Raw genomic sequence first — 14,844 nt, 5'->3', positions numbered from 1 at the left:
ATTCTTCATATTTGTGAGGGGAGAAAAAATATTAGCAGTAGTGCTAGGTGAATATTTATTTAAGTGGGGTACCCTGTTTTTCTATTTGTCTACTCACAGCAGACTTAAGCACAAGACTTCCTGTTATATTAGTGGAGTCTTTTAATGTGATATTTGTACCTGGTAAAGAACTGGGAGAAAGGCTCTCCCTTCTCTGCTAGTTCCCTGCCTCCCAGGAAACAGCAGAATGGGACACGCTGCTTTATAATAGCTATCAGGTTTTGTCTTGTTGCTGAAGGTGCAAAAATAGGAGCAGCGCAGCCTTGTATTTTCCCAGTCCGCATGAGGTGTATGATTAATCTGAAATGCTAGTGATTGGTTTGGATTCTTACCTCTTTAAAGACAAATCAGAATAATTCCTTGTTTCTTGTTGGCTGTAATGAATGACATGTCTGTAGCCTCATCTTGGAGGACTTACTTTAGGTAGAGAATTGGTGGTGGTGGTTGTTTTTTTTTTTTGTTTTTTTTTTTAAAGAAGCTGATTCTATTTTCTAATAGAACAATTTGCAGTCAGACCCTTGTTCTTTTATTAAAGATAGAGTGGCATATAATGTGAAGGAAGTAGCTGCATGCATCACTAAGAGAGGAAAAGCACAGGGAAGAAAGTAATTAAATCGTTTTCCTGCTGTTTTCTACAAGACAGCAACAAATTTCAGACCTCGTGTGGATGTGTAGGATTCCCTTCAGCGTTTCTACTAGGAACTATAAAAAGCTTGCATAAAGGCACAGAATAATTATAGCCTGAGTCAGGCCAGCACACTGGCTTTATTCACTATAATCAGGATAAAAGAATATCTTGGCAAAAATAACTGGGCTCTGAAATAGAGATGTTCAGGACTGATAATTCCAAGCACAGCCAAAGTTAGAGAGAAATACACAGGTTAAGATTTATGTTCAGGTCTCATTATTTGAAATGGATGCTGTTTAAGTTTCATATAATAACATTTTACTCTGTACAGAATGCAGAGGAAACCAGGCCTTTTAAAGGCTGCAAATGAAAACAACTGAATTACTGCCACAGTTAACTTTAGCATGGTGAAACTGTGAGTGAACTATCTCACTGTCTGCAATTCGTAAAGCAGTGGAGAATGTGAAGAGATGTATAAATACACAGAGTAAGAACACACCAGCTGACTCTAGAGCACAGTATTCCATGCCATTGTTTGCAAGTTCACTAAGTCATATAGATCCTTGCTTCAATAGTTTTTAGTGTAATGATGTCTTCGCCCTGAGATGCAGTAATAGATACATAGGGCAAAAGGAATCCTCTGCAATTAAATATAAAGGCAGAAGAATTTATTTTCTTGTCTTCACACAGGCCATTGTTCTTGGATTCTGTCTGTATTTTTAAAAGTTTTAGAATGCTAAAGACAAACATATGAGAATCTGGAACCATGCTAAAGCTTTAGATATTGAACTGTTAGGGCTGGCCTCCTAGCTCACATTAGCTTGTACTGGCAAACTAAGAGCTGACTGTGGATAAGAGAATTCAGAGGAGGTTATTACCACAGATCCATCCAAAACTGCTCAGGAATAGTTGAAAAATATTTTGTAGGAATAGTGCCCTTCTGTAAATCTTCAAAATTAAACTATGCTGTCGAGAATTCAGTTTAACCTTATGTGCAAATGGTAGCAGTAAAATAGAAGCTGCTGGATGTGTAAGGATATGTGGGTTTGCACTGTTGGTTATAGAAATCAGGCACATATTTAGCACTCTGCATTTGCTCTTGCTGCTTTTGAAAACAATGAGCCGAGTATCTCTTGTCCTATAAGAGGCATGGCAGCCTTTCAGAAGACAAGGTCAAGTGGACAAACCAAGATTATGTGTACTCTGGTAAATTCAATAAATCTGCTTTTGAAAAGCTGTTTAGGCATGCGCTCCTACTTCTGAGAAAGATAGTAATGTTTACAACTGAATTGCTGAAACAGTGGAGGCTGAAACACTAGCCTACAAGTTGTGTATGCCAGAACTAATTTCTCATTTTGTGTGCAAGACAGATACATTAACATAGACTTAATCGTACCAGCAGGTCAATCCCTCCAGAACTTTTCTTGTATTGGTTGTGATAGCAGAGCTTTTCAGCAGCTTGACTAGAGCCTTCCCTTTTCAGTTGCCTCTAATTTTTGAGATGCCGGTAACTAGGCGCACTCTGAAAAGTGATCAATCCTGCAGTTAGGTTCTTCAAACTGTTAGAAAAGAATGTTTATCTTGCTATCCATCTGTTACGCCATCATAAGCTTCAGTGTGGTATTCTGAAGGAGCAAAATTATTCTGTTAAATTTCCTGTAGAAAGATAATCATTATTGGAAAACAATGTTTGACTTATGACATGTCTCAATTCATGTGTCTTGGGAGCTATCCATTGTATGTACACATCTGCTCCTGCACACCCACACAGGATGGGAAGATATTCCTCCACAGGAAGGTCTTCCGTTCCCCTCAGTATGCAGGTGGTATGTATTGGCAAATCACATATTGTGGATATGGTAGCCAAGTTCCCAGAGTCTTGCACACACAGTGAAGCAATTCGCTCAACATCAGCTGCTCAAATGAGAATACAAGATGGATGACTAAGAGTTTAATCGTATGCCCCATCTTTCAATGTGATGCCTATTTTCGCTTGATCTTGCTACCGGTTACACTCAAAATACAGAAACTAAGAGGTTTAAGACTGTTATTGAGATCAGTGTTGGTGAAGGCACGTAGTACTTAAAATATTTTAAATAAAACAGTAAAACAAGTTGCGTTTAGGAGGGCTTCATGCTTTTCTTTTGATTCCAAAACGCTAGTCAGTGTGCTTCCTTTGTGCTACAGATTGTATTCAGTATTTTTCTATTCTGTTTTTGTGTTTATTGAATGTCTTTCTCTAATCCTCTGGATCATTTTAAAACTGCTTCATTAAATTTACTTACTGGTCACAGAAGACAAGTGATAAAGTCAAAGTGCTTAAACTATTCTGATTAAGGCAATCATCCTATTCTGAATTAGCCATTTCTGTCTTCATTTTGTCTGACTTGCTCAGCTTTGTCTTTTAACATTTCAGCAATTCCAGTTCATTTAGAGGATTTATTCCATTCCTCCCAGGAGCGAATCTGTGTTTATCTTTTCTCACCTCCGTAGAAGCCCTTTCCCCTCCACCTTATCAGTCGTTCACCATTACTGTCCACATCGTTTAGAAGAACAGAAAAGAATCATTAAACTAATGACCATTAGTCTTAACGGTTGTCTGCTAACAGATGACTGCAGTGTCTGTCATGTGAGCTTTCGATTGCTGTTTTTTTCTTAGCATTAAAGCACAGTTACCAAAGTAGTGGCTTATTAGGAAGTGTAATGAAATACTGCCAGTTAATGTTAGCAGAAGAATTGTGACCCAGAAGGGGACTATCTTGAGATTAATGGTAGGTCTTCTTTCATGCTGCCTCTTTTCATATTTGGAGACTTTGTTTCTTTGGGGAGCTTCTGCTTCTTTTGTTACATTGTTTGCTTTCATTCATGTGTTGACTTTGTTCCAGTCTGACTTTTCTTCGTTAATGCTGGACAGTGTGTATGGCTCAATACAATAAGCAATTAAAACTTTGCCCTGCTTGAGATGCTTTCACTGGCAAGAGAAAACAGAAGACAAAGTACACTTGGAGCACAACTTCTTTCCATCCTCAAAAAGATAAAGAGGAAATGAGAAAGGGGATGGATCAGGGTAACTTTTGGCCTCACTAGTCTGAGGGAATAGAGTTCAGCTGAGAAGTAAATGTGAAGCTGAGTAGGTTAAGTATGGAACAGCACATGTGGTTGAAGAACTGAATTGCAGCATTTGAATAGTGAGTCAGGGAAAGCATTTCAACAGCAAAAGGTTTGGTGGGGATGACAAAGAGCCTGGATTCTCTGGTAAAGAACTCAGTGATAAATGACAAGAACAGAGGTACTAGTAAGATGAAGATAATGATTTCTTAGGGATTAAAGAAGTTCTACTAGGAAGTAGCGTGCTTTCCCTGATGGCTGATGTGTCATTGTGCTCTTCTGATGGTAAGAACAAAAAGCTCTGGAGTATTTGCAAAATGCATTTGAGACTTAGAGACTGCGTGCTGTGAACGGTTTCTTTTGGGAATTTCTCTTTAAATTCCTGCTGAAACAGGTGTGCACACGTGGAGGGCGCTTGGCTGAAAGGCATTCACCTCACGTGCCTTATTAATAGCCTTAAACCAACATTCCTGCAGCCAAGCCATGACCATTTAACTGCTTCCTTATTGTGAAAATGTGCCTGGCCGAGTCAACGTGCTGGGCTGCTTAGTCCATAAACCCTGCTAAGGTACTTATTGCAAGAGGGAAAGAAGGGTAGATGAAGAATTGGGTTAATATCACCAGAATTATCAGAAGTGGTGGAAAACTAATGGTGGAAAAATCATTTTCCTTTCCATGTGTTAGGCACGTTCATGTGGTTAGCTGCTCCAAATCATAAGTTGGTCTGAGAGTGAACATCTGGCTGGGGTGTTCTCTGCAGCCTAATTTCTTTCAGGTGAGAAAGGATTCATCTATGAGAAGTAACAGAGGAGAAGCAGTTTGATTATTTACACTTTTATTCAGGGTGGTCTGTCTTTGCAACTGGAATTCTGAGATATTTTTGAAGATCTATGAGCAAGATGGTAGCAGGGCTCTCAGTGCTCCTTTGAATAAAGGTGGGTGAAAACCAGCATCACAGCACAGGCTCTCATCTTCCATGAGTTGGCAGTACCAGCAGTGTGTTTATAAGTATTTGACTATATGCGGGTGATGTTAGGCCATTACACATGTCCTTTCCCATCCTAACTGAAGAAAAGGGAGAGAAGTGTTTCTGACTGTAAAGGACTGTACAATATAGCAGGGGGAAAAAAAGGCAAACCAAACAGCCCTTGTCCAAAGGCCTGAGGAGGGAACTAGGCAAAGTAATAGCTAGAATTTCATCAGTGAAATTTAACTCAATGTGAAACAATTAGGTATATTCTCTTTTCCTTGATATCTGTTAAATTGTGACTAGAATCTTCTCTGAAATGTTTCCTATTTCTTTATTTTTTAAATAAGTGGTGAACTTACTGCAGAGATTTCTTCACCCACTCATCTCTATGGCAGTGCTGTGCAGGAGGTTGTGTTGGTACTCTTGGAACGTGCTGGAGGAGTTCTGGCGCCGCTGAGGTTGTTCTGCGTTTACTTGAGTGATTTCACTCTTTTAATCTGGATGTGCCCAAGCCCTTACACAGCCTTATCTACGTGTATTTGTTTTTTGGAAGTCACTAAAGGAGGTCAGCAAACACTGCTGATCAGTCAGATTGTTCTCACGTCTTGCACTAAGCTGTAGTTACTTTAGTGTAGCTGAGTGACCTTTGTTGTATGCCAAGTATATTCTTAGAAGGGTATGTTATGAATTTATATGTATTTACTATATTTATCCTGCAGTAAAATGATTTTCATCTGAAGAGGAATCTCACTATCTTATTCTTCATGAGGTTCAATTTTCTTTCAGTTATCTGGATTATACCTAATTTTTTTTTTAAAGGACTCTGGCAGTCTTATTCATTGAAAGACTTTGTGGTGGTAGATGTTGATTTTTGGAAAAAATCTTTTTAAATATTTCTATCTTCTTGATCAGTCAGTTATTTACTTGGCAAGGTCTTTTAGTTGTACTTCAGTTTTGGGCCATTTGATTTTTCAATGTAGTTGCACCAAATATTCCAGTTCTTTATGGTGGTGAGTTTGCCTGTGTTTCCAGGTTGGATTCTTTTATGAGAATTTGTAGTCATTTACAGTAGCAGAGCAAATTCATAAGCTACATCTCACTGTTTAATCCGTGACAAGCACCATGCTGTTGCTAATGACAACACTGCGTGAGCAGTATGCGATGATCAAAAATTGCTATTACTAAGGCAGGGTTTTTTTGGTCTGGATTACTTGCCAATTTTCCCTTGCCACCTGAATAGGAAACAGTTGTACTGAGACAGGGCAGGGGAGAGCTCCCTGTCATTAGCTGTGCAAGGTGTGGCAAAGTCTGGTGACGCATGGAAAGGAGTTGCTGCTCAGTCTGTCCCACATTACAAAGGCCTCTTTTTATATTTGCACTAGTTAATGTCTTTATTTAATGTCAAGATCTTCAGTGACAGAAGTACATAGTGGCTTAGTATTCTTTTTTTCCCCTTAAGTGCTGTGGTTTTTAGTACCATTCCACTGCCCCACACGTTTCCCTTCCTTGTGCTTTCATTATGCAACAGGAATTCTCTTAAAAAAATCTGGATCTGCCACTAGTTCTAGCAGGTGTTTGGCTTCTGAGCACCAGAGTTCTGTTCCTTATGCAGCATATGGATGAGAATTTCACTGCCCTTAGGCACAATTTCAACTGAAGTATATGAAAAGCATGTTACAGTGTCAGTTCAAATTATATCACTATTAGAGGAAAAAAGTCTAAAGGAAATTAAATACAAATAATCACACCAACATAACATAACATTAATAACATTAAGGTTATAATTTAAATTAAAAAGAATAGGGAAAATCTGAGTCAGGAGTCCAATGTCATTTTTAGCCAGACTCTCCTGAGAACAGACATTGTAGAAGGTGGATAGTGACAACTTAGAGTAATATGAGATCTCTTGATGAATAGCATTATAACACCAGAGCATAGAACTAAGCAGATTTTCTCACTGGGTATAATATACTGCATATGAACAAAGTGTTGTGTGAAGTTTTTTTCCTACTTTCTCTCATCAATAGGCTATCTATCTGATTACAGTTACCTTATTCCAGTATATGACAATGTACTGGGTCCCATGTTGCTTGCATATAAAAACTTGAAATGCTGACTACCTGCCTTACGTTCCTCAGTGTGTTTAAACCTGTATGTGGACAGGCTGACCACATCTATCTCAGATACAGTTCCCTAAATTCTGAACCTTGTATATTCAGGTCTGTTTGTGTGCGTCACGGTAGTGAAATGAAAACAAGGGGACATTTTGCACATGCAAAGCTCCTCACAGAGCAGTGTGATAAAGTTTTACCTGATCCAAATTCTTGCTTTATGTTGCCTTCCCATTTAGGTCCAGCTCTTGGTTACCTATAAACATCTGCACCTTTCTTATTCCCTGTCTTTATCATTATTAGGGTTATTATCATGCTAGATGAGGAGGTAAAAAGGAAAGGAAAATCTGACAGAAAAGTGTGCTGTTCCCCTTGCCCAGTTGTTTAGTGCTCTGTATTTCACTAGTAGAGCATGAGGCATTTGCAGCCTGTAGGTTGCTGCAGGCTCTTCAGCCCATATGGCCCATAATCATAATTATTTGGTGTTATTGCTAAATAATACTAATGCCTGCAGTGCATGGTTAGCCAAAGCTATTGAGTCTTTCCTGCCCTCCATGATGGTAGCTCCTGCTGCTTGCTGAAGGGGTTGCCTTAAATCATTTCTCACTTTGTTTTATTCTTTAATCCTTAAGCAATCCGAGTATCTTCAATCAGCACATGTTGCTTTGTAATTCTGCTGCCTCTAAAGGTGATTTTACATTACCTAAACTATGTTCTTTTTTTGCATTTTGTAAATCTCCTATTCCTAAGGGATTATATTCCAGTCTTCTTCAGTGTGTGACGGAAGGAGACGTATGGGCAGAGTGTCCATACAGAAACAAGCAAGGTTGTCTATTTACTGCATCAGTGCCCATTACCTTGATAGCAACATCACAGCTAAGCAAGGAAAAAGCTCTCTCACTGTGTAGTGGTGATGATAAAAGAAGTTAAAACAAGGCTTTTTTGAATACTATAAATAATATATGTAATACTATAAATAATAAGTTTATCGTAATTTCCTTACTAAAAACACTGACAGTATTTTTGTAATACATTTATTTTCCTATGGAGACTATAAGACCCTTAGAAACCTAAAGTGAATGAATGGAAGTTCCATATAAATGCGCTCTAATAATGCAGAAAGCATTTGATTTAAGACAAGAATTTTTCCAGTTATTAGGTTAATAAATAATAAAATGTAGAGTTGGTTTGGATAGAGTTGAACATATGGTGAAAGAAAGGATAATGACTATTTTAGAGCCTTCACTTAGTTATCTTCACTTTTTTTAGGCATAAAAGTCTGTTCTATCAAATGGATTTTTGCAGCTTCAACCTAAGAAAAAGTATAAGAAATGAAAATGAATGCACCTGCTTATCTACTCTTTTGGCCCTCTAAAAGAACAAGCCCCAGCCAATGAACTGGTAGATTGTTTCTTTAACATTCAGAGCTATTAGCATTTTATGTTAGAAGTCAATGCTTTTAAGACAAGTTGCTGAAGCAGTAAATAAGCAAAGAAACAAAACCAATAATATTAGTCATGATGTGTGTTCAGAAGCTACAAGATCAAGGTTGAATTGCCTTCCCTCTTCAGCAGGTACAGCCTTTGCCATCATATTGCTGGCAGCCTCTCACTGCAATGCTCGTGATGTGTTCAGTGCAGTTTCTCAGCATCTTTAAGGAGACTAAAAGCAGATGTCATTCTGTGCTGAGCTTATAAATTGCGTCACCGCAGTGGCAGGGAATCGGGGATAGGGATTAAAAATTACTTTTTTCTTCTTTTTGGTACGTAATTTCCTCTTTCCTTGTGGTAAATCCATATCTTTGGGAGCCTTTTTTTCTTGTTCTTAGGAACAGACTTGATGTACACTTTTTGTATGTGTAATTCTACTCTCACTGGTAATTGTACTCTTAATATCCAGACTTCTTGGTATATGTTTTATCCATATGCTATAAAATTGCTTTCAAACTGGCTCTAAATATTGTTGTATCAATTCCCCCAAAGGCTAAATTAAAGGCTCAGGATGTAATGAGGTATTACGTATTTTGAAAGCAGAGTCTGATCCACACTCACTGACTTGCTGATAATAATTGGAAATGAACAGTGTCAGGTTCATCTTGTCTAGGAGTGCTGTATTTTCATGATGACTTTTCTTTTACATTAAAGTAGGTAGCACTGAGTAACATTATTCACAGGCCTAATAGTAGGTGTAATATTATAAGAGGTGTAGTCCTGCTGTAGATATATGTATTTTTAGGCCTTGGTTCTGTAAGGCTGTTGGTGGGAGCTTTGTGACTGATACAGCTGGGAACAACTTCAGTCTCCTGGTGTGAATCTTTCAAAAGCAAATTCAGAGCCCTTCAGTCTTTCAGAAAGAATACAGTCTGCCTAACACAGCTGAGAAGGGGCTTCGTTGGAGAAAGGAAAACTCTAGGGTTTGTATTTCCAGAAGAAATATGAAGCGAAGTTAATATTTAAGTTGGGTTTTGAAAGTAAATTTTAAAATATGGTTGGACTTGCTGTGCATGTTAATCTGACAAACGTGTTTACAAGTTATTCAGCATGCAGATGCGGTTTCTCTTTTGTCTTTTTTTCCATTTTTAAGGAAAAAAATGGCTTTTGGAAACAAATACTTCCAAGACCGTGATTCATTTTCCCCTTCCAACAAGAGCTACTAAAAGAGTCTTGGAAGGATAGAGAGCAAACTGCATTCACCATGCTGGCTGGTTCAGAATTTACCTTGGTCATGACAGTGCAATTACTCATAGCTGTGAAGCCCTAGGTGACAGAGCATTATCTTTCATCTGTTCCCCCTTCTAAAAACAAGATGTTGAGGCAGTTTCAGGAACAGTGTGATACTTTGTCATCTTTGGCGTTTAAAATCGATCATTTGGGAGCTTTCATTTTGTTTTCATTGCCATGTGAAGCAATTTGTTCTGTTTTTGCTCCATATTCTTAGCAAGCACGTGGGCTTAGTTAGGGAAGGACTGATTTAAGTGTAGGTAATGTCGATCTGCATTAGCTGTATGAGTACAGTTCTTGTTTTGCCTCTTAATGTAGTTTTTGGTGCCAAGGAAACTCCAAAATTAAAACCTACTATGTTTAAAAGATTAAAAATGTTTGTACCTGAAAGATTACTGGTGCATTTCTAATTATCTTCAAGTCATTTCTTTGAAATGTTTCATTCAGTTTTCTCATCTTTTTGACCTTTACTCCTCTGAGCAGAAAGTTCAGTTTCTAAAGCTACTCTTGCTTATATATAAATACAGAACAATTACTTTCCAGTCTTCTAGTAGCTAAGATTAAATAGCGTCACGGCATATTATCATGATGTTCAATTGAACTTTGCAATAGCCTTTGTATCAAATGATTTCCAATAGTTGTAGACTAAACTACATTTTTCAATTTATTTGAGATTACAATAACAGTTTAAATCCTTGGATGAAATTCTTAATCTGTACCTTAGAAGGAAGGAAAGAGCAATGATTAATATTTAATTTCTTAGTCACAGGGAAACTCTACCTTTTTACTTTATTGCTCTGATTTAGCAATTGCGGAGTTGGATGGCAATAATTAGTGTGAATCCTGGGTACTCAGGGAGAAATAGAACATTTAAAGTAGTTTACATTGTGGAGTGGTTTCAAAGTCTGCTAATAAGAATCTTTGCAGATGAATCAGAGTGGGTAGATGTGCACAAGCAGCATACCTAATGTGCTTCTATCACGGATAGATAATCTCTGTGATTGACTGGAGCTACTTTATTTTAAAGTCCTCTACTGCATCAAGTGGGTTTTTGGTGCTGGACACTATTTTGATCTTCAGAGTCACTCCATGATTCTTTGCCATGCTACTAATGACTAGAGGAAGCACTCAGCAACCATCCCTCTCTTATCTGCAGTAATGAAGAATAAAAGCCTCTAATCTACCAACTTCCACTTGCAAAGATGCTTTTATTCAGAGTAGTATATTGAGCAGTGAAATCAGGCAGCAGTAAAAATGACAGCAGGCAGGTCTCAGTGGAGGGAGATCTAAAAACCAGAGGCTTGGATATCAGCTATACATTTTGCCTTCTGCAATTGAAAGTGGAAGAGTAATTTAATCTTCAAGCACTCAGATGGAGAGTGATGAGTGAGGAAGCAATCACAACCTGAGATCAAAGCATAAGCCTTTGAATAGGCATGGTGCCATTTTACACTTCCCAGAACCTAAATACATTATCTATTTCACAGGATATTTCTCTTTGGTTGTATAGGTGGAGGGATGTAGGATGGAATACCTTATTCTTGTTTTCAGTTTCTGACTAATAAGATATACGTTCTGATAAGGTTATAAAACACCCGTTTATGTTTCCAATTTTAAAATTGTCTTGTTTGTTACTACAGCAGCACCCACTTCCTTGCTATCTGATGCATTAATGGGTTTTATACAGTGATTTTTATTACCTGGTTTAAGCTATGTTGTCTTCTACTTTCTTTGTGTTTAAGGAGATCATATAAGCTGTTAAAATGCCTGTTCTAAATCTTAGGTGTACTTGTAATTTGACACATTTAACTTGAAGCTATTAATGTTAAACTGGCCATTAAAGAGAGTTAAAACACTAGCAGGAAATGTAATTGTTTTTTGAAACCTACACTTAGAGCCTTTAGCCTAAAATGTGAATTTATAACAGATTAGCAAAGTCATGCTGATCCCAAATATGCTATAAACCCACAGACTGTTGGAATTACATTTAGGCAAAAGGGCCCATAGAAATATAAATGACACACAAGGAACGTGGGTAGACTCCTCAGTGGGGACTAAAATGTGCTAAAAGTAAACTGCAATTTGAATTCAGTACAATGTATAAATGAAAACATATTGGAGAGGTTCAGACAGGAACAATGCAGCTTATTTTGAGGTGCCTATAACTGTGGGGGAGAAAATATTTTGTTATTTCACATTGATCCAAAAGAGATCTTTGAGAATTAAGAGCTGTTGTTTTATAATTTTGAATTTCTATTATTTTTTTTAGAGACAATCTTCTTGATTTAGGTTGTGTGTCAGAAGTATTTACTTGGCTTTAACATCAGCTTGCCATGACAACACACTGTATTCTTAGTAGATTTTTTCTTTTAACTGAATGCTTTGCTGCATTTCTCCTTTACTTGAGTTATGCTGACAAGGTAGCAGTACCTATTGCTGCAGTTAGATCAGTGCCCAGTTAGAACCTCTTGTGTAACCTTAGAAAACATTCATCTTTTGCACCGAATTTTTTTGTGCTTGGAAGACAGATCTTACTTGCCTTAATCTAACAAATATTCTTCTGCTTCTCCAGTGGCTTGCTGTTCATTAGCTTTTGATACAGAAGTTGAATGCGTGTGGGGATTAAACCCTTGTTTTTCATGTAATATTTATTACATCATTATTTTAGCTTCAAATGTTGGCATCTTTTATATTCAAAGCATAATACTGATGAATGTCCAACAATTTTCTATTTTAAAATATTTATATTACAAAGATGAGAAGCACAAGCCAGTTAATCACTGCATATCCTACTGGCAAACTTGTTTATGGGAAATTAAGCAGCAGTATGATATATACATTTTTATAAGAAGTGTGGAGTGATCAGGATTTCTTATGTTCTGGAGTCCGATAGCTCTTTCCAAAATATTGTGATAAATTGCTAGTGATTAGTACTATTTCTTTCCGAAGTGTTTTACAAGTGTAAGCTAAACTTTAAAATGCACTGTTAGTACAGTCTACTTGACATTGTAACTGCAATTTACACGTGGGGAAACTGAGGTAGAAATGTTAAGTACTTTAAGCCAGGCCACTAGAGATTTAGAATGCGTATCTCTTATCCATTAGCCCTCTGCTGAAATCATAGGATTACATCATTGCCATATTCCTTCACATAAGATCTATTGATATTCCATTGACACCAGTGGGGAGAAACGCCAGATTATGTCAGCCAGCTTCACGTCTGGGCTACACTGAACATGTCAAGCCCTGTGTGAGCTGCAGCCAGCTTGGATTCAGCATGAAGCTGTAACTGCAAACCTCTCTTTGTTACCTTATGGGGAAAGTACTGTTATCAAATGGAGGCTTTATTCTTCATATGCTGTGATTTACTTCGACATAAATAAGATCAGTTGGCTACGGTGTACAAGTGATACTGCTGGTATAACAGGCTTTAGAGAATGTCATGATAACATGATGCAAACATGAATTACTCTTATGCAGGTCTGATGGAAAAAATCCTCTTCAAAATCTTGTTCAAACTTGCATGCTAGTGTGTGACCTTTTACCCTGGTCTAGACATGTCCTAGCTATTTCTAGTTTACATGAAGATTGCTTGATTTAGGACAAGTGTGTTAATTTAATGCTTGTCACGAATGATGAGGTTTACAGTCTGAGAAAGCTGACAGCTTCTTCTTTGCAGAACAGAGTAAGCAACAGCAGTGTAAGCTTCTCCAGACCCATACTGTGCATGGCTTGTCATCTGTTTTTTATGAGATAAGTTGTGAGCTTCAGCAAGTGAATTCTCTGCACAAGAGAGGAACTACAGAAGCTCTTACTTACTTTTCTGCTACAAACTGGTTGAATGACATAGATGATTTTTGAAATCGCTTTTCATCTGATGCTGAGGTTACACTCCTCTTGCTTGGTACAGTTCTAGCCAACAGTCTAGAAACTGGTTGATGACAACTGTTAATGTAAAAATTATTACATATGTCAAAATATAAGAAACAGTTTAATTAAACCCCATTTATTAAGCTGACTTGTTGGGAAGCGTCCAGCAGTAACTTGTGCAATTCATGCTTTTTTTCTTCCCTAGAAGGTTTACACCTCTTGGAAGGGCAAGGATGTAAAATTATCTTCCCACTCTTTACTTGCCCTATCTGGATTCAGTGCTCTCCTTTCAAAACATGACTGCTCATTTTTCTCTTACATACAGATATAGCTTTCTAGGATAAAGCTCCTGCTTTAATTTAACATGAAGGATGTAAGTGTTAGTGTGGTGCATATACTGTGTTTGCGATGCGTTAAACCTGAAGTACAGTGAGAGCGCATTCAACCAGTATGTGTTCAGCATGCTTAGAATTTTCTACATGTGCTATAGCTACTGAACGTGCATACATTACTTAGGAAAAACATATTTGTCTAATAAGGGCTTAGGAGTCGGCAGCTAATTTGGAGGTATGGATGCAAACAGAATTAACTCATCTGGAGCTCAAAACAGGCTGCTCTTCTGCTCTGTTCTCAAAAGCAGTTCACCGATTGCGAACAACTTGAAGAGCTTTCATAGATCACTGCCTAGTGTTCAGTTCACCATCCAAGAAGATGTCTTCCAAGCTATGGTTCTGCTCTTCTGTCCTGTGAGAATAGAGATGCTGTATTTTATACATCAGACTTTCTAGTGAAGCGTGTAAGAAAAGAGAAAGCATTGCTTCCATGTTGCTTTTTTAGTATCATTTTCACTGTCTTTCAGCTGTGATAGCTGATGAGTTAGAACCACTTAAATAACTGTTATACCATCTTTGCTACTGAGACATCTTGTTTGCTTTTGAACTTCTGTAAGAGTTTGGCATTTTCTTATCATGGACTTTAGGAATGCAATATCCCTCACTAAGTATTATGCTTTATAAACATGTAACTTTTTTTCAGGAGTTCAGAGCTAACCATTTTCACTGAATGCATTTTTAAAATCTTGTCTTGTGTCTTCAGTAGCAGTAATGTGGTGTTTCTGAATCTCTTACAGACGAGAGCAGAGCAGTCCCAAGGTGCATACTTCTTGCCTGAGTTTGCCCTTTCTCCACAGGGGAGTTTTCTTGAGGATACCACAGGGGAACAGTTCCTCACGTACCGTTACGATGACCAGGTCAGTATGCTATATGTGAAAATGACAGCACATTCGTTTAACTCTGACATGTGGATTACTCTAAATTAGGAAATAGCGTACAGTGTCCTTAGAAGGTGCAACAAGTGATAGCAAAACAAAAATGAAGGCTCTTGAAGTAAGTAGTAAAA

At 37.7% G+C, this 14,844-nt stretch overlaps 1 protein-coding gene across 10 annotated transcripts in view; it reads left to right on the top strand.

The window, feature by feature from the left end:
- Positions 1–14,844, top strand: part of ADAMTSL3 (ADAMTS like 3) — a 186,763-nt gene that overhangs the window by 15,714 nt on the left and 156,205 nt on the right. For all 10 annotated transcript variants that reach the window (XM_015873010.3, XM_085514963.1, XM_085514964.1 and 7 more), the window contains one exon: positions 14,576–14,695. In XM_015873010.3, coding sequence (XP_015728496.2) covers positions 14,576–14,695 — 120 coding nt within the window. The remainder of the gene's footprint in view (positions 1–14,575; positions 14,696–14,844) is intronic.

The sequence above is a fragment of the Coturnix japonica genome, chromosome 14, assembly GCF_054131305.1.
Source record: "Coturnix japonica strain WE chromosome 14, WE-NBRP24, whole genome shotgun sequence".
NCBI lineage: Eukaryota > Metazoa > Chordata > Aves > Galliformes > Phasianidae > Coturnix > Coturnix japonica.
This window is presented reverse-complemented; position numbering and strand designations above follow the sequence as displayed.